General features: G+C 39.4%; 1 protein-coding gene across 1 annotated transcript; it reads right to left on the bottom strand.

Moving 5' to 3' along the window:
• Positions 1–10,866: 10,866 nt before the first annotated feature.
• rgs5a (regulator of G protein signaling 5a) lies at positions 10,867–20,013 on the bottom strand. The gene is made up of 5 exons (XM_020601960.1): positions 19,901–20,013; positions 19,167–19,271; positions 17,635–17,696; positions 13,437–13,603; positions 10,867–12,134 (listed from the first exon to the last, which is right to left on the bottom strand). Exons 1-5 carry the CDS (start codon positions 19,942–19,944, stop codon positions 11,970–11,972), a joined length of 543 nt encoding a protein of 180 aa, XP_020457616.1. The 5' UTR covers positions 19,945–20,013; the 3' UTR covers positions 10,867–11,969.

The following is a 20,013-nucleotide window of genomic DNA, read 5'->3' as shown; positions in this document are numbered from 1 at the left end:
CTCTCTCCCGTAGTGTGTCCTCTCTCTCTCCCTGTACCTTTCTGCAGGTTGCCCTGGCCCTGGAGCTCTACGTCTCTGACGAGCAGTCACCAGCCACATCGACCTGATCAGTGTTTGATTGTTGTGTCTTGTTGCTTTTCTTCTTTTGTCTCTCCTCTATCCATTCACCCCAACCGGTCGAGGCAGAAGGCCGCCCACCAAGAGCTGGGGTCTGTTGGAGGTTTCTTCCGTTAAAGGGAGTTTTTCCTCCCCACTGTCGCCAAGTGCTTGCTCAAGGGGGATTTGTTGGGTTTTCCCTATGTAATAAAATTGATAACAGTAAGGTCTAGACCTTACTTTGTAAAGTGTCCTGAGATGACTTTTGTTGTGATTTGGCACTATACAAATAAAATTTGATTTGATTTGTTTTTGATTTATAATCAGGAGAACTAGCATAGGTTTTGCAATATCCGGTGGTGATTGCGTAATGTCTGCAGATGATAAACGATTACAACACCAGAATCTCACACTATGATCTAATAATCGTCAAAAGACACTGACAAACGAGAGTAGGCTTTTCACATCAAGATTACAGCATTATTTCATCAACGCATAATGAAAGACTACAGACCTGTTTTGTTGAGTAGAACTACTGTTTTAAATGGCTGGATGTTGGCCCAAAAAAAACGTGTGGCATCATGCCTGTCAACAGGCTGGGTGGCTGAGCCCATTAAGTCCCAAAGCAGGTTAGTTGTCAGTGTTTTTAACATCCTCATCTTCACATCCTTCTCAGCAGTGTCAGGCATCCCAAGAGAAGATTTTGATTTAGAAGACAAATCTACAGTTCACGCTTCAAACCCAGCTTCCAGTCTTTCAAATCCTAATGACTGATTTGTCATCAGAGTTTAGGTCTCCTTTGTGTCTAAGACCGGTTTTCCCACTAGACCTATTTGTTTCAGTCTACCTCAGTGAAGTTAAAGCTGTTTACTCCAGCTGTAATCACACTCACAGACAAACTCCATGCCTATTTAAGGGCAACACATTTGGGACCATGACGCACTATACAGTAAATAAGCTCAGTTAAAATTAGTCTTCTGCATATCTTTAAGTGGGCAAATATGGTGAATATTTACTTTCAGTTAATTCTGTCTGCCTGCTTTGCTGCTTAGTAAGGGTACAAAATTAGGCCAAAAAACAGTGTAGATAGCAGAATCTGTACAAGTTCAACAACAGGCCCTTATACAGGCGCTTCAAAGTGAATAGTACTCCAGACGTTTTTCCATGCAGGCCTAAAATAGGTTCATTTTTGAAAGCATCCAGAGCATGCTGAGCTGATATTGCTATTTTTTTTGTGTTGCTGATTCATTTACCCTTTAACAACACAACTGCAGTGACACTCGTACAATTTTTAGTTAAATTCCTCCTGAGGAAGCACCATGAAATGGAATACACACACACACACACACACACACACACACACACACACACACACACATATCCTCATGTCTGCAAAGACACATGTTTGTATTTCACTCTGACATACTGCCATATGTCAGCCTGAGTATGCTTGGATTCAGAGGCTTAAACACAGGAGTCGACCAGAAAGAGATAAATCTACTGGGGCTGGTGTGCTGGCGTAGATTCTTATCTGTCATCCAGAATGAATCAGAGTGTAGGATTAGTTTGGAGGACTGTGTGAGGGGGCCAGCAGCTACAACGTGGGCAAAAACATCCATATTTTGGAGTTTGGACCTACAACAGTTGAATTTATTATGATGAATTTTGTGTTTAATTTCAGGTTTTAACACCAACACTGGTTTATCAGTCCACTCCCATATGGCCACTAAGCACTGTGCTTAAAGCTGCACCTATTGATTTATTTATTTCTGGCCATTGACTATTACATTTCAACATTTTCATGGCCAGTGTGTTACCAAAACTTTGTATTTGTGTATCCAGTGGCCATGTTCTTTAGTTCTGTTTTGACCTCCAGCAACTCAGAGGTGAAATTTGTCGCTTTAACTGCAAAATGCTCCACATTTTTCATTTCCTCACTTTTTTGTCTATTGTTTGCTGCTAGGCAGGTAATGTATGTGGGATTAATGAGAGCTTTTTCACTGAAAGCAGGGTGGAAACAAGTTTGATAAGAATGATGCAATCGAATCGAAACAGTAAAGTTTCAGGCCACGAAATTAAAACAATGTTTTAAAAAACTGTAGAATGCTCTGATGGAAACCAAGAGCTTGTTGGTTACTTTCTCAGGGTTTGTTCTATAACTACAAATGACTCCTCTCTCATTACAGTACGTGTACTCATTTGATTAATTAACATAAAACATATTGATTGGTGCTGCTTCATGGTTAAAAGAAAGTGCTGATTAGAGACAGGACATGAAATCTAGTTTGCACCACTGAAGTCGGATGCTTTGTGCACTCATCCAGGTCAGAACGTGTCATACATCTTCCTGTTTTGACCTGAATGGTTAAAACCATCAGAGGACGCTCATTATTGGCGAGACAGCATAGGTCTCTTGTTCCGGTAATGTAAACATTCCCGTTGAGGGCAGTCACGTCCTATAATGAAAGAACACATCTTAACAAAAGTGAGTGAAACATGTTGGAAATCTCTCACACAAGAGAGAATGTTTGACTTTTAGCAAGCACATTCATTCTATTTGCAGAACTGACCTCCTCGTCTAGAGTGAAATTAACTTCTGTGAGCAGTGAAGTGTGTCTGATTTTCATCTTTGCAGACATTGCACACAGTTTGAAGCCTGTCATGCCACTGCATCTAAACTGAATCATTATTGAACCTCTTGTTCCTGCCAGCAGGGTGTGAACACTGTGCATCAGCTTGTTTTGAATACTAATCCCCAGTATAAAGATTGACAATAAAAGCTAATTCTGCATATTTAAGTGATCATACTCTGAGCCAACAAATGCACATGGATAAGCGTTTGGCTGTAGTTTCAGCTAATGCAAATGAGTAAGGAAAAAACCTGTTGACTTTGCCAAAAATTTGTCTCAAGTTAAAATGTTGCACAGTCTTTATAAATTATTTAAAAGGAAAGAGAAGTGGAAAGAAATGGCTTGGAAAGTAAGTAATGCCAACTAACCCATAACCTGCTGAAGTTGGTGTTAAAAAAGCAGACCTTAAAAACCAGAGCTTGTTCATCATCTACTTTGTTTCAAAATCTAGGAGAGAATAATACAGCATATGTTTGCCTTAGTTTTCCATACAAGGTCAAGTGTTTATTGTCATATGCACAGTAAATCAGTAAGGAAAAACAGCTTCAGTTTACAGTTGAGTGAATTGACATCAAACTATCAAGGCATGCTAGTGGCAAACCTTTCATTATCATTCACTGCTGCTGTGGCATCAGCAGTGGTCTGACTAAATTGGAGAAACACTGGTTCAAAGATTGGATAATGTAATCTATTTAACAAACATAACTGAATTAGGCGCATAGACAGATGTGTACATTAGTGGTATCAGTAGTGTAGGGTGTGTGTGCAGTGTGAGGATGGTGTGTGAATGTTGTAAGGCGCATAAAATAAACGAGGAACTACTTTCCAAAAAGGACGCCTGCAGTGGGAGAGAAGGACACACACACACTGCACCCAGGTTTTACCCACAAGGCACTAATGAGCAACATGTCAAGCAAACAGTGAGATGAAAAGAGAACATTGTTGGTCAGGCAATAAACCTTAATCGTTTTCTACTGTCTGAGCTTTCTGCAGCCTATTAAGGCAGAAGCTTTCTTTGAATAACAACCAAGCCTTAACTAACATCAGAAGGCTTTGGGACAAAGAACAAAAGTTCTAAATCACACAACAAAAGGCCATACTGCATATTTCATAAAATAGTAGCTTTATTGATCAGGAGGTGAGAAAGAAGAAAACAGACTAGTACCAAAAATGCCTCGTTCTTCATAATTAACATCTCACTGGTTTTCACTGTGACAACACACCCAATCATCCCATTTCAACAGGAAACACCTCGCAGTAAAGGAGAAATGACAGTCTCCAGGAATCGATTAACCACTTGCCCAGTGTGCAGAGGGATTTCCCAGTATTGACCACACAGTGCGTTACAGGAGCTTACAGTTCAATTTTGTAAAAGACAAACATATTTATCAACAGCGTCTCATGTAGGAGTTGTTTTATACAAGACATGTTTGTGTACTTTTCTCTGTCTGCGGCTGTATCACTAGACAGAATCTGTTCAAGTTCAGACTCAGACATTCACAGCTTCATTCAGCATCAACCTACTTATCACTGCATGTTCCCTCCTGACTTCCTAACGCCGAGCAGCTGTGATTCTGCTAATTAAAATGTGACAGGAGGATCTGGTGCTCTGATGTGATCATGCATGCAAGGAAGCACGTACACGCAGACACATGCATGTGCAAAGCCATTTATCTTTACCACACAAACACGCAGGTGCACTCAGTACACATGCTACACACATCCCTGGGGCTGTATGTCTGGATCTCTGGTTTGTTGGAGCGCTTTGGACAATAAAGGGCTGAAATGACTCATCTCACAGGGTGTCTGTTTTCAGTTGTTGTGTTGTACTGATGTGTGTGCTGTTGTACACATCTGTATAAGGTTTAAATAGGAGGACTGTGACAACCTTGAAGCCTATTTGACACATGTGAGGGAGCAGCATTAATGTCTTCATTAACAATTGATGGGACAACAATGTAACTATGCTGGCTTAGAATCAGAGTCTGTACCTCTGGGTGAAATCTGTGTTTCTGTCCTTACTGTGCTGCCACTGTCGTGCCATGCACTTCTTGTGACTTACATCCAAAAGCTTGTGTGACAGCGCTGCTCTTTTTGCCTTTGGCAATAGCGATGCATAATGATTTCTTCTCCTCATCAAAACTGCTAGCAAATAAAATCAAAAGTATCATAAACAGCCTAAAGAAATCACAGGGCGATGTTTACACAAGACATGCTTTTAATCAATGGTTCAGTAATGGATGCCACACATAATGACTTTGTATGCAGGCAGGCAAGGCAACAGCACTGGCTTCAACATTTGAGAAGTCTTAAGCATCCAGCAAAGTCTATTGAATGAGTTAGTGTGTTTATATATATATACAGGAAGCTTGATTAAGAAACGGGGAGCAGCTGGGCCGACTGGCAGCAGGCCAGGGGATGATTGGCTGATAAGGAGCAGGTGTGATGGCCAGTGAGACAAACTGAGGGCGGCTGGTGGACAGGTGAGAGATGACAAGATCTGGAAAATAAAAGCCCTTGTGCACTTCACTGCAGAGTGTCCTCCCACATTACATCAGAATCACAGCTGCACAGTGCCCTTCATTTAAACCATCAGGGTAACGTAGGAGTGAAGCGATAAACTGTGGGCCATGCTCTCCACTGCAGGAACCATCCATCACTGTGGGCACATGATGCTGAGCTGCATTATGTGTTGGCTTCCTGTTAATGCAAAATGATAATAACATCAGAATGTACTATAAAACACACATTTATATGCTCAGGTTTTTGGCATGTTGCCCTTATTTAAAACATGTTGCAAAGATGCAGACAGGAACATGGGGAGGGTAGTACATACAAAAAAGGTCCCTGGACTCAAACTGGGGACATTGCAGTTAAGTTGTATGTGGGGTAACCATTCAGCTGCAAAGGCGCTCCACACTCAACACAACTCTATCCAACCAATATTTCCTGAGCTTATATTTATATGATTATAATTAGACTTCTGTGATTCATTCTCCAGCAGGAGCACTTCCTTTTAGTGGCTCTTGATTAGACTGTGATTATGTAGGGCAACACCAGTGCAGAGTGTTTCTGGTTCACTTCCTCTCCTCACCAGCTGGTTGGGGTTAATATGGCAAGCCTTCACCCAAACATGCAGTAGAAGGACTAGGGTGAGGCTGTCAGGAGGTCATCCTGTTCATCAGCTGACAAGTCCATACTGATGATATTTAGTTTGCTAAGTTATTTGTTTAGTTTTCTCATTGTTTGATGTTAACATAAAATAAATATCTGTGCCCAGGCACTCCACATCTCTTACCCCACTCCTTAAATAATAATCTATTGTCTTTATTTTTACCATTTCATATAGCAGCAATGGCCCACAGTATGCGCTGGTTAAGACACAGTGTGAACATATAAACTACTTTCTTTAGGAAGTTGAGAATAGCAAATGCTGTAAAAGTGTATGAGTGTGCAGCTCTTCCTGCATTGTAGAAAAATAAGCATGTTATATTTGTACAAAGTGGAGAATGGATGATGTCCTTGTTGCTAATGTCCCTGATGTTGATGTCCTTGTCCCTCCTCTGCTGCTGTGCTTTGCTTATTGTCACTCTCCTCACTGACTATTTCTCCATCCACAGCCACAGTTTACTGGAAAATGAACACTTTTTCCTACTCTGAAGATGAGCACAGCTGTATTTTGTTTTGATTAATTTTCACTTACCAGTAAAATGTTTATTAAGTTCACCTCGGGATAACTTATCGGGATAAAAAAAAAAGACCTAAATGAAACTCCTAGAGACTTGCTGACCTGGATACCTTTCATACTTGTAGTAGACCCATATTGTGTTTTTGAAGCTGCCAGATCCTCTGATGGGGTCCCAGAGTTGTTCCACAAATTTACATAGGCTTCTTCTTCCTCCTCTGCCTGACATGGAAGAAAAGCTTTTTGCAGTGGTTCTCAGAGGACCGGTGAAACTGTGTTTACACACGTGTTACCTCATCCCAAGCTTTCCACACTTCATCAAGTTGAGGAGGCTTTTTGGTGCTGTCAAATATTTGCTTATGTCAGGCTTGTACTTCTTGCACCACTGTTGAGTGGAAAACAGTTCATGTAAAAAAGCGATTAAATAAAGTACCTTTGCAACATCAGACTGAATCTGAGCTGTAGACGTCACTGGACTGGCTGAGCATCTGATGTATTTTAAAACAGTCAGAGATGCAACAATGCAAACACTTATTCACCAGTTTTAAATCATGAACAAGTAAATGTCTCTTTTTGTTGCCAGTCACCGAGAAGCTGCATTCTCACAACCTAAAGCTGAGTGCCAAGCATGATAGGCACTCCCCAGGTCAGAGAAACATCATCATGTGAGGGCAGCATTAGCTTGTGTGTTGGGAGTTCTGCTCACAGCTCAAGCCACTTGGACCTAGATCAACTTGTGGGTGTAGCTAAACCCATAGAAACCCTGTGGGGTGTAGCTTTCTCAGCACTGGATCTACCAGCCACAGATATCACTGAGGGAATTACAAAATGCTCCATTATTTTATCGCACATGACAACAAATTGTGTATAAAAAGCCCTGAAGCTATGAGAACTCTTTGCCACACTTTTGTCAGTCATCTTTAATGAGGAATTAAGTGTGCATCCGGCTTCGTGCTTGCTCGCTGATCATGCAACACCCACACCCTCTCTCTGTAATGAAGCTTGAGTAAGCATAAACATCACTGTATAATTTTATGGCCTTAATAAATCAACACAGACTATTTTAGGCTCAAAGTTAAAAATCAGCTTTTCCAAAGTCTAGACGGCAACATCTGTAGAACTTTCTACAGAGACGTACTACTGGTCGGAGTTTGACGCTGAATCACTAAAAGAGACGGCCTCATTAAACCCATGTTATAATGTATGTTTTCCTATCTGAAGTCAGAAGGCAAATCTGAAAATGTCTGCAGGTCTGTTTGTGCTGAGATGTCTAATCACTGCTGCTGAAAAAGCAGAAAAAAAGAAATCATTATTTGACAACTTTATTAAGAAGACTTTCCACACAATCCTGTCAGAATGAAATTCTTCTTCGTTTTGTGACACGTTTGGAGGAAAATCAGGTCACATAACAGTTGAAATTCAAAAAGCAGATTCATATGTTGCAAGTAAAGCCCTAAACTCTTAGTAATGGTATTTATATTTTTGTCTGTTTAAATCTGTTACGTTACATAATTTTAGAGCTCTAGGGCTTATGATGTGTGCTCATTTAATCACATCTGTACATGTCGAAACAGTTAAACACAAGGAAAACAGTCAGAAAAGTCACTTACCTTGTTTAGCGACCATCTGACCCTTTCTATCTCTTGGAACTGCGGTGGTAACGGATGCATCTATGCAAACCTCTGATATTGTTCGTGTTGGCAGCCAGCTGTTTCCACAGTTTTTCACTTTTCACTGATATTTTTAGCAGAGTAGTCTTCAAATGCTGCTTTGTTCTTTTAAATAATTCAATCTGAGAAGGAATTAAGAGGGGACAGATTTATATACTGATCTGTTTACTTAAAGCTCTCTTCCTTTGAGAGTTTGAGAGATGTTGCCTTTGGTTTTCAGTCCAGTTCCTCTGTTAGTCACAAACCTCAGTCCTTTAGAATTTTGCATTGAAATATGGAGAAAGGTTAAACCCTGGGCCCCCAGCAAATGTTTAGCAAAACATGTTTACCTTGTTACTTATTCAGTTTACACCTGATTTGTTGCGACATATTTGGATGAGCTCCCAGTACATTTTGGGAGGTCAGTGAGAGGTCGTGTCATCACTGCACTAGCAGCTTTTACTGGCTGGTTGGACCACTTAAATAAATGAGCAGGGATCTTGTGGATAAAAACGTGAATGTCACATGCATTACACCATGTGTCACAGAGGCAGTTGGTCATGTCAGTGACTGCAACAACTGGGATATGCAAACTAGGAGAGAATTTACATATGAAGAAGATTAAGATTCTACAGTCGTGCTAGCAGCCCTCTGCGGCTGTACAGACATGCTAACGTGCTCATAATGAAAAAGCTAACAGGTTTTTTCAGGTAAAATCTAAGATTAGCTAATTAGCACTACACACACAAGTTGCTGCTGAAGGAAGTAATGAGCCAAATAATTTGACAAATTAAAATTAACGATACAATTTTTTTTCATTTAATTAAATAAGAAAATGGGAGAATTTTGTGGAGTCTGCTGGTATGAGTTCTCTGAGCATGTTTTACTTTTCCAGTACCCTCTTATAGAACCGATTCATGAGCTGCTTTTGTCCATACACAATATAAATAGGTGTCTAAAGAAGAACAACAGTGACAATTGAAAGTCAGATGTTTTCTCATTTATAACAGTATAAAGACTGGGAAGATTTCTTGCCAGCGCTCCATTCAAAGAATCACGGATTTCATGTTGTATTTAAGAATAGCTTAGACACAGTTGCTGGTAAAAAGTAATATTTACACATAAAAATAAATACATCTTCAAGAGTTGTATGCATATATATTTTTATGTGGTCAACTCCAAAACGTACATGCAGGGCTACATAAAATAATGCATACTCAGCACTGTCAAAGTCCTCATTGACTTTTTAGTGATGTTAACTTGTGATAATTCAGGTTTTGACACCAGACTGGCCCAACTGTGTCACAGCGAACCTCTGTCAATGCTGTTTAAAATTACTTTGTCTTTAAGTTAGATTTTTGGGGGCTTTTTTTGGTCATTACAATGAAAGATTGCTTCTTTTTTGAGTAATAAAGTCAAGTCAACATGTATCACTCCTGACCTGATCTATTTGCAGTGGGAACAATAAAGACATATACAATGCTGAGTATCTAGATAATATTGCTGTGTTGGTTAACATATATGCTTTGGTTTAATATATAAAAGCATTAAAGAGTACAGTAAATACAATCACACGTTATGATACATTTAACTAAATGTGTATATGCAGAACACCTTAACATTGCACACCAACCCCAAATCCAACATCTCATCAGCCTGCCTCGGTTTAGTGTAAGTCAGCCGAATACCAGGATTTTGTTACAGTATGTGATAGTGAATAATAATAATGTGGTGGAAAGTGGTAATCTGGAAAAGAACATGAAAAGCACACAAAACACTGGGCTTGTCAGATGTGACTGTTTTGTGTGTATTTGTCTGACTGCAGTGCCACTGTTTCCTTAATGCGACTTTTAAACATGAAATGCCCCATGACTTGTAAATAAAATACCATAATAAAATAGCTCTCAAAGGCAGTATGCTGTGGGCAGTTGTTGTGCTGAAAATCTGCAAGCCCAGTCTCCAGTGTTCGGCATGCGTACACACCACATGGGAAACAAATCTATGTATAAATGCATTGCTTGTTCGTTTCTTTTTCTGAGATTCCCTCCTACTTGATTTTCCCATCTTAGCAACTTGCAGTTTAGTGGCAGCCAGGGAGCCTGACCACTGAGCCAACTAGCCAGCACTGTTCTCAAGGATGGCTCTAAAAAGATGCACTGCAACCAAAAGTGGGGCTTGGTAAAAGTCTAAATCTACCGTCTATGTTAGTGTGAGAGAGTAGAAGACACAGAGGTGAATGATAATCATCAGCCATGCATTGAAGAGGGTTATAGGTTCTTTTAATAACGATGACAAAATATCTGTCCTTGTTGGAATTTATTCAGAGAATCCATAGATTTAAAACAGCTAACAGTGTAAATGTCATCCCATATGATGTTTCCCAGTGGCCTTCGCCTCCACGCAGAAAATGCTATAGGTCAGGCACTCAATATGGTACTAATATCTTTGAGTGTTCTTGGGAAAACCGTAAAGCACTTAATCTGTCTAAGACTTGTATATAGGCAGTAAGGAAAGGAGGCCAACACTCTTTTATGTCTCGTTTTAAAGGATTTAATATTTCTGTGCATTTAAGGTGAATCTCTTTGGGGTTGATTTGTTTGTTTAATATTATAAAAGCGCAAATACTTTAGTCATATTTTAATTAGGTTTATTTTGATGGACCTCTAGGCAGTATATCCTGCTAATAAAAATAGCTTTCTATTGAAAACAGTCACCACCTACTGTACACCACATCAGTTTTATATTAGGGCTTGGCTACTGTAGGTGAATAAAGCTGATTATTAATATACCATAATTCTCATTTTCCTCTATAATAATAATAATAATAATAATAATAGTAAGGTCTAGACCTACTATTTAAAGCGTCCTGAGATGACGTTTGCTGTGATTTGATTTACAAATAAAATTGAAACTGAAATGAAGTGATCAGTCTCCTCAGGAGTGTGGGTGGATTTCAGGTCTAGTGCAACCAAATGACCAGAGACTACCCTGTATTACAAGCCAATTTATACTTACGCATCAAAATGCAGTGCTGCCTAAGACTGTGTCCATACTGTTGGTATGTCAAAGGCCCATCTGTATCAAATGGTATTTGTTGACAGTGAAGACAACATGAAGCTGGTAAGAAGTAATTTTCTCCTCTCACCTAGTGAAACCATTACTCCTGCAAAGCTTATTTTGGTACTGCTACAGAATGCACGGCACGGCAGTCAGTAGAGTCAAACATACACAAAACCTAAAATCTGTCTAGAAGAGGCTGACAAAGCTACAACAACCCCTGGATGCACAAGTGTAAGTCAGGGAATGTTTTCAATAGGGAATTTCATAAAGATACTTTGCATATGAATCCAAAAGCAGAAGAAGTGACTTTGTGGCCTCATTAAACAGGTGGAGTTGTGTGCTCTTCATAGTGTAGGAGCACATTGATCTCTGTATCAGTATCGACTCTGCGTGCACATGTAAGTGTAAGTGTGTGTGTGTGTGTGTGTGTGTGTGTGTGTGTGTGTGTGTGTGTTCTTGTATTTCTAGCTTTGTGAGGTCTCAGGCTTTTGACAGGTGAACTCCTTCTGGGCAGGACCTGCATATTTCAAATGGCAAGGAATGATTGTTTTCAGTTGAAGGTCCTGAGTTGGAAAGAAGAAGTTCAAGAACATGTGTTTGTATGTGTTCATTTTGGGGGTGGGGGGGATTTCAAAATGCAATATTTCCATTTAGCCAAATTTGAAACTGAAATTTGAAATAAATTTTCACCCTTGATGCTTTTGTTTATATCTTGTAAAATAAAAGTGTTTGGCTCTCAGGCTGTCATTATTATAGTTTATTAGCAAATACTCAAATTTGTCATGTTAACTACCTGCGGTTTGAAATTTCCCCACCCCCCTCTCCAACTCCTCAGACTCCTGCTCCAGCTTAGTTGACCAGGAGCTCCTGGTACTGCTCAGACCGGAGGAAACGGCCGAAGGAGTCTTTCTCCATCAGGCCATAGATCCTCTTCTGGGCCAGGTCAAAGGTCACAGGGGACAGATCCACCAGGTTCCTCAGGGTCACATCCTTGGTGAAGTGGTCAATGTTCACCTGTGGTGGGAGGAAGACAGGAGCTGCTGTTAGGAACAACTACAGTGAGGATGATGATGAAAACATCACAGGGAAACATATTGATCCGCTGTATGTAGCAATATGGTGATGATGAAGAGGAAGCCGATCGTCCAGCAGCATCACAATCCCATAATTCCATTTTAGGCAAGATGAGACCCACAGTGCTAATTTAATTACTTGCTGCTTATTTTAACTAGCCATGTGTTTATTCCCAATTAAATAAAAACATAAACTGTATCCTGTCCTGTGTGTTGGAAGTTTATTCCACAGAAAAGACCCACCAGAGACCAAACATTTACATCAGCTGGTTTAAACAGTCAGTAACCAACCATGACTGAACACAAATTCTCGGAATTTTAGGTCGTGTGAAGGAAAAACAAAACAAATCCAAATCCTTGACTTAAGTACAAGTATTATAATAAAATGGGACAAAGTCCATTTTTGATTTATCACACATTCTGGTCAGTCAATAGATCACATTAATTTACTAGAAAATAAGCAAACAAACATTTTCTGTCTTTTAAATGTTTGTGTGCTCTTCATTTCTTATGTTACATCTTGATAAATGTTGTTAAGCTACTGTATCTGTAGTAGCTAGAGCCATCAGATACCAGGTCAGCAAGACGGACAATATTTCCCCCCTGTATTGCGGCAAAGTAAAAGTCAAACCCCTAACCCAAGATGGTTTTCCTTCAGTAAATGTGTTAAGCGTGTGTGGGGGCGGTTATTACCTGTGTGTGTGTTTTTGTGCTTGTGCTGTTCGCTATGTACGTGCAGAGTCTCAGTACATTCTCTGACTGTAACCTCATCTGTTTACACTCAAGCATGACTGTTTCCTCTCTGCACATTTGTTCACTGATTAGATAAAGACTCTCACTCCTTCACACCACATTATACAGACACCTAGTTTGTCCCAAACTCTTTGTATTTTATGCTTTTAATTAAAATATAAATGTATTATTGTACTCTGTCAGCAAAAGCCGATTGCCAGCAATGTAGAGAGGGCACTGTCACTGAATGTGCATGCACTGTAGAACCCTGCACAATTAAAAACAGATCTGACCTGAAATGAAACTCTACATACATTAAACTGTTTCACAGCTGTGGTTAACTGTTAGCCTACTCCCTATGTGAGTGTAATCACATAGGGAGTGAATCAGTTTCAGTAACTCTGATTTCGTATTAAAGCGAAACCTCACTGTTACACATCATTTAAGGCACAATGAACAATTCTATGTAGAGCTCAGCTTCTAAACAGGGGGAGTTATAGGAGTCCCTGACCTCTCTGGGTCCCTCAGACTGGATGAAGTCTTCATAGATCCTCCTGGCCTTGGCAGCCATCTTCACAGGGTTCTTGGTCTTCTTGAAGTCCTCACAGGCCATCCAAAACTCTATGTTCTCATCGCTGAACTCAGACTGCAGGAAGCTACGGAAAGCAGCCAGACCATCTACAGACATAAGTGGGAGGATGTTAGACACACAGATAAACAAAATATATAGGACAACAAGTGATTATTTAAGAACATTGTCATGCATTTTGTTGAGTGTTGATAATAACTTTTATAACAGGTCACACTGACAGTCTACTAGGCAGTACTGTACCACTTCAAACAAGGCTCAAATGAATGCTGTCCAATTATTGCAGAGGTTACAGAAGCACTAGTGTTGCAGCGGTATGAGATTTTTATGATATGATAACTGCCAGCTACAAACAACCCTGAGAAGAATGAAAAAAGGGTCTTTTTTATTGCAAGTGACTGTGCCAATAGAGTGAGCCGGACTGCAGCACTGAATTGACCCTAAAGAATAAACAGAGGTATAAGGATAATTAAAAAACAGCATATAAATATAACATTAATTAAAGCATGTTAGTTTGCATGTTAGCAACAGCAGTAGAGGAAGTATTCACATCCTTTACTTAGGTAAATGTACTAATATAGCACTGTGAAAATAACCTACTCTGTTACAAAACAGTTTGTTACGAACACTGTTTGAGCTTCTGTTTAGAGCACAATAAAAATATAGATGGTAAATACCAAAATAGTGTGGTTGAGGTTTTTTTAATGGTCAAATGTCAGATCAGTCCATAAAAATGTTTTCACAGATTTTTTTCCTCTTGTGATGAAGGGAAATAACCATGAGAAAACCATCTGGCTCCCAGGTGAATGTCACAAATTACTGTTTTCATTTTTATCTCTGCTTGGGCAAAGATGGACCACAAAGAATAGGCACCAGAATTCTATACTGTTACAAATTATAAAATGTACCAGCAACTTTGTCAACTAGTGAGAAGATGTGGTCCTTTATTAAAGACTTAAAATAAGTTTTTTTTTAATTTATCATGGATACAGTGAGACAGCTAAGAACACTTTTCTCCTTTTCTGTCATAATTTTCCATGCGAGGCCACTGCCTTTCACCTACTACATGTCATTACTAGATGCCATTGTGGTTCTTTACATAACAGTTCTGTTTTGTTTGAATAAAGACATTATGGAGCATTTGACGTAACAGACACCTAGGCCCAGAAGCCACCATTTTAAGAAAGACATGATGTCCAAAAATGGCTTTTACATGATTTGCAGAAATGAAGTAGTGGAAAACAAAAGGAAAAACACAGATGTTAGTAGTAGTTTACCCAAAACCTTCCGGACAAATAAGACAAACTGTTTATTTTGGGCAACATCAAGGGAGTGAAAATATTCAGAGCTTTCTATAAAACTTTACAAACTACAGTTAGTCATCATAATTAAACTAAAATTCAACTGACAAAAACAAACAACTGCCTTTTGGAAATATCACAAAGTGGGCAAAATAGACACAAAACATTTATTTGGACTAATATAAACGCACAAGTAAGGATCTAAAATAAGGTCTGACAAAAACAACCACTCATTCAACAAAGACCATTGTAATTTAATACAATGGCCATATTGTCTGAACCAGCATGTGCGGCAGATCATAAACACTCAGGTTGCTATCTGCAATCTTTAGTTCAAAAGAGAACTGAGTTGCAATCAAGCTGCAGACTTTTAGAACAAGGACCAAGTGAACTACACACACTGGCACCTATGACAAACTGTTTTTGCATCAGAGCCGCCACACCCAGCACTAAGTGTAGTCTCTTTTATGGTAAATGATTTTATAATATTTTACTTCCATGGCAACACAATCAACACAATTTCATATTAGTGTAAATTAGCTTCTGTAAGGTTTCATTAACCTCACTGCTCTTAACAAGTGTGAAAATCTGTGTAATCTTTTGAATTATGAAACAGAAAAATTCCTGTAATTAAAACAGAAGCTTGAAAGTAAGATGCATTATTCTGCAAGTACAATATTTTTCTCAGAGGCCATGTATTTTGCGTTTTTTGTGCATAATATACTGTACAGTACATTGAATTACACAGCTTTTACCTTTAAAGTGAAGGAGGAGGGGCAGCTATACATCTGAGGGGCAATAACTCAGTGAGAGTCCCATGGGAATTAACACCCGAGAAGCCATAAAGAATAATGTTAATGTAAAACCTCATGTAGACAAATAATCGTGGTACAGCAGCTTGCAGCAAATGTGCAATAAATCAGCGCTGGTGGAACCATTTATACTTCTCCTTTGGGATGTTACCATAACAATCACAACCTCTGCGGACACACTCACACACACACACACACACACACACATGCAAAAACAGGACAAACATGCATCTGTCTCCCCTAGACTGTGTTGAAGGGGGCACTTAGAAAGGGCTTTTGCCACACATGGAGCTGCACTGTATCTGTTCATCAGGAGCATCGGTATGTGGATCTGTTTTGAAGATCAGGGACATCCTATGTAGCTTATTAGCAGGAGAGTTTACATGTTCTGCCAAATACCATTCACCATTAGAGTTGATGATCAGTCCTGCTGGCTTTTGAGCCATCTGTGCACTTTGTGAGGTGAACACAGGTTGGTTCCTGGTATATGTGCTGATAGAAATGAATCTGTGTCTGAATCTATGTAATGCTTGCATTTTCTCAGTCTACACCTGCAGTTGTCTTAGTGCAACCTTCTTTCATGCATATTATGGTTTTGTAACTATTTTTACTTTAGCTAAATTCTTTTGGGGATACACATGGTGGTGACTGACTTCACCATGTAACAACAGACTGAATGTTCCCATTGCAGCTATTTGCAGTGGTCTTAATCCAAATTGGATATCGATTGAAAATCTGAGAAAAGCAACTGAAGTTTTGTAAGCTGTCATGTAGAGTAACTCAAACCGCTCAATGGAGGCTAATTTGTTTGTTGTGAGGCTATTCCTTGACATGCAATCTTTTTTTTTGAGAATACAGAATCATTTGACAACATTGGTTTTGTGGTATCTTGTCAGACCATGTAGGTGTACTGGATGTGTGCCAATAAGACAATCACAAACTTGATCACCAGCATCTTTATCATCCAGTTAAACAACCACTGCGGCCACATGCATATCCAACACAGTACAGGCTGCATTTGTTTTTATGAAACCCATATACTGCTACTGTAGGTGTACGGTACCTGATTTAACTGTCTACTAGACAGAGACCAGACCTCAGGGATGGCGTGTTTTTCCTTTGGGTATGGTTAAACTAAAGTGCCAGCTGTTACATAATGAAAACCACAGCTTTGGAAACAAGGATACTGCCTGTGGTCTTTTGTGGGGCAGGCAACAGAGCTGCAGAGTTTATGGAAGGGCTACCATAATATTATACAATTTGTTCTAAATCTTTGAGGAAATTTTGTAAAGTCAGGTTTTTGTTTAGAGTAATGTTACACTCAGATTTTCTAATGTTAGGAAAGCTCTTATACTAATAAACACCAACTGTTGTACAGAAACAAGGTGTTAGATCAGTCATTTCACACACAGGACAAAATCCATTCAGTCTGAAAAACTGTTAATTAAGACTGAAATAATGATTATACAGGGACAGCACAGTGGTGTGGTGGTTAGAGCTGTCATCTCAGAACAAGAAGGTTCCGGGTTTGAGCCCGGGCTGACCCGGGGCCTTTCTGTGCGGAGTCTGCATGTTCTCCCTGTATCTGTGTGGGTTCTCTCTGGGTACTCCGGCTTCCTCCCACAGTCCAAAGACATGCAGCTTAGGTTGACTGGAGACTCTAAATTGCCCATGTGAGTGTGGGTGGTTGTTGCTCTCTAAGTGTCGGCCATGTAATGCCACTTCTCACCCAGTGAGAGCTGAGATTGGCTCCATATACAATTAAAGCCCAAAAGTTACCCTGTAATCACGTTGTGTGGACAAAAAATCTCTTAATGCGGACACAGATCCTATTTTTGGTTAAGGGATTAGGGAGGAAGGTCTCTTATGTCTAAGGTATCTTACCTCATCATTTTGGTTAGGGGAAATCTCAGGGAATAAATAGATGCAAGTCAAGACAATGTCCCCACTGTATGTGACACAAACATGTATGTGTGTGTGATTTAGAAAAAAGAGAGGTAAACCTACAGCTGTTGTTCAGTACTTGGTCCAGACTCTCACGCCACTGAGCAGCCTCCTCAGGAGTCGGCCTGCACACAAAATACAGCAGTTCAGTCAGGTAGGTCCACTTTAAAATATGAGCTAGAACACTGCATAGTTTTACTCAGTTTGTCTTGACTTTGTACTTAGCTGTCATGCCGTGGGAAACAGTTTTTGCCTTAGGATTGAGAGTTTAATTTGGGGTGAGCCGTGGAAGTTATGTGAAGCCAGCAGTTTATTCAGCAGGTAGTTTATTCTCAGCCACTGAGACATAATTGATTTTAGTTCAGTGTGATAATGTAACTGCCAGGTGAAAATCCAGTAAAAATGAAAAAGGTTTAATTATGTGGAGAACAACAATAAGCCTCTGATAAACCCTTTTCATTTAGCTGCTCACTGACATATTGTTTCCCAGTGGAAACCAGTATTTCTGATTTCAGTATGAAAACAAGTCTATTTTTCTTCATTGTGTATTCTACATAATTTGTATGAGCCTTCAAACACAAGCTATAAACATTTATCTACAGAGGTGCTGTATGTTTCCAGTTTCAGCCTCGCAATGCCTCCTTTTATCCCAATGACGCTACGTTTTCTGGAAACCATCCCCTGATGATGAACTGCATCTGGTAAACAACGTCTTCTGGACCAGTTGTGGGATCATTTTCACACTGAGCTGAAATTCTGAGTAGTGTAAAGGGGGAGTGACTTCCTGAAAACTGGGCTGGCTTTTCTGCTTTACAGCACTGGGATGAAGAGTGGGACATTTCCACAGTAATATGCAGAATCAAATTAAATCCAGCGGATAAAATTTAATAAAAACTACATGGGCAAGAAATTCAGGAAATGCCTTTATAAACTTGTTCTGTTTTTAAGAGAATAATAAGCAATAATTGAGATGTGGGGCTTTAACAAATGGCAGGATGGTTTTACCTTCCACAGCTACATGATGTCTTACTGTTACACCAGATCCAGTCCAAAAAGTAAAGTCATGTTACCACAGTGCTGTTAAAATAAAACAAAACCTCAGTTCACTGACCGTCAAAGCTTCAGTGGAGCTGAGTTTAGGTGAAAATATTTGGCTTTTATCAAACTCATTTATGACATGTACTGTATCTGTTTTACCAGCAAAATCAACTCAAGGACTTGCTTTAAGTTTCCCTTCTAAATAAATGATAATTTCCACAATGTAAAAAAGAAAAACTAAGCAGGGTCAGGGTTAACCCTAACACCTAACTGCACACTTTCCCTTTCAAGGATGCTGCATAAGTGTATACCAACAAGAAATAAAAGTAAAGCAATTTGACATTTCATACATAATTCATCTTTAATTTAGTCTTTTCAAATAATAAAGTAAAATCAGATTCCAGGCAGAGTCTGGACAGGTGTAACGTCCTTTCATCTCCACATCTTGAACCTGTCCTGGGCTCTGCTCTGCCACTTTACCATCGGTTATCTGGTTAACACTCAGGCACATATCCCCACCTCCTCAGACATTTATCTTCCTGAGAAAAAACACTCACTTCTGTGGCTTTTCCGGCTTCTTCTCAGGGTAGGGGATGATGAGGTCAATTGCATTTTCCGGCTTCTGCAGTAAAACTCCCAATTTCAACTTGATCTCCTTAGCCCTGGACCACAGAACACAGAAGGCTTAGACATGAGACTAATAACGATGCAGCCATACTGTTTCATTCATGATCTTTGTTTCTCCACCTTAACTCTGGTATATTCTGTTTATATACAGAGATTAAGATTGTTGGTGGTCAGATTAATTAAATTTAAAACTAGAACAATCTTAGTTCCATACTAACAGTAAAAAGTAATGAAAGGGAAAATGTTGTAATATTAGAAAAAGAAAATACTAAAAATCTCATAGTAAAATTCAAGAATCTATTCAGTTATAACATTGCCATATACATTGTTTTACTCATTGTTTTGTATTTGACTTAAGAACACATTTAACACCACATTTTTTAAAAACATATACAGACCTAATGGTGCTTTTTGTTGTAGTAGTTTTATTTTGACTGTAACATTTCTCTGACTCTTGAGTAATCTGCAAATACTACTACAAAAATAAAAGCAACAAACATTCAAGCTGGTATAAAAATCGGTAAAACATAGATGTAATGCCATTTGAGGTCAAAAGGTCTGTTCACAAAGTAAAGATAAGAAGTCTTTAGCCTTTGTCAGATGGAACCTTTTGACCTAAGAAAAACACGGAGATGATGTGTGAGGTAACTGAAGCCGGTCTCACCTCTCCAGGCAGGTTTGGGGTAAGGCAGCTAATCCTTTACACATTTTCCAGTGCTTTCATACGCAATACTTCAGACAGAGTTGAGTCTTCCTGTTAGCACACTGTGAGTCTCT

Source organism: Monopterus albus, unplaced genomic scaffold (genome assembly GCF_001952655.1).
Source record: "Monopterus albus unplaced genomic scaffold, M_albus_1.0 scaffold53.1, whole genome shotgun sequence".
Taxonomy (NCBI): Eukaryota; Metazoa; Chordata; class Actinopteri; order Synbranchiformes; family Synbranchidae; genus Monopterus; species Monopterus albus.
Note: the sequence above shows the minus strand (reverse complement) of the source record. Positions and strands in the feature narration are given on the sequence as shown.

Coding starts and splice junctions, on each gene's coding strand:
- rgs5a (XM_020601960.1), bottom strand. CDS start 19,944: ATGTGTAAAGGATTAGCTGCCTTACCCCAAACCTGCCTGGAGAG. Junction 19,272..19,900: donor CCCCAAACCTGCCTGGAGAG/GTGAGACCGGCT, acceptor TCTGTGGTCCAG/GGCTAAGGAGATCAAGTTGA. Junction 12,135..13,436: donor AGTCTGAGGGACCCAGAGAG/GTCAGGGACTCC, acceptor CTCCCACCACAG/GTGAACATTGACCACTTCAC.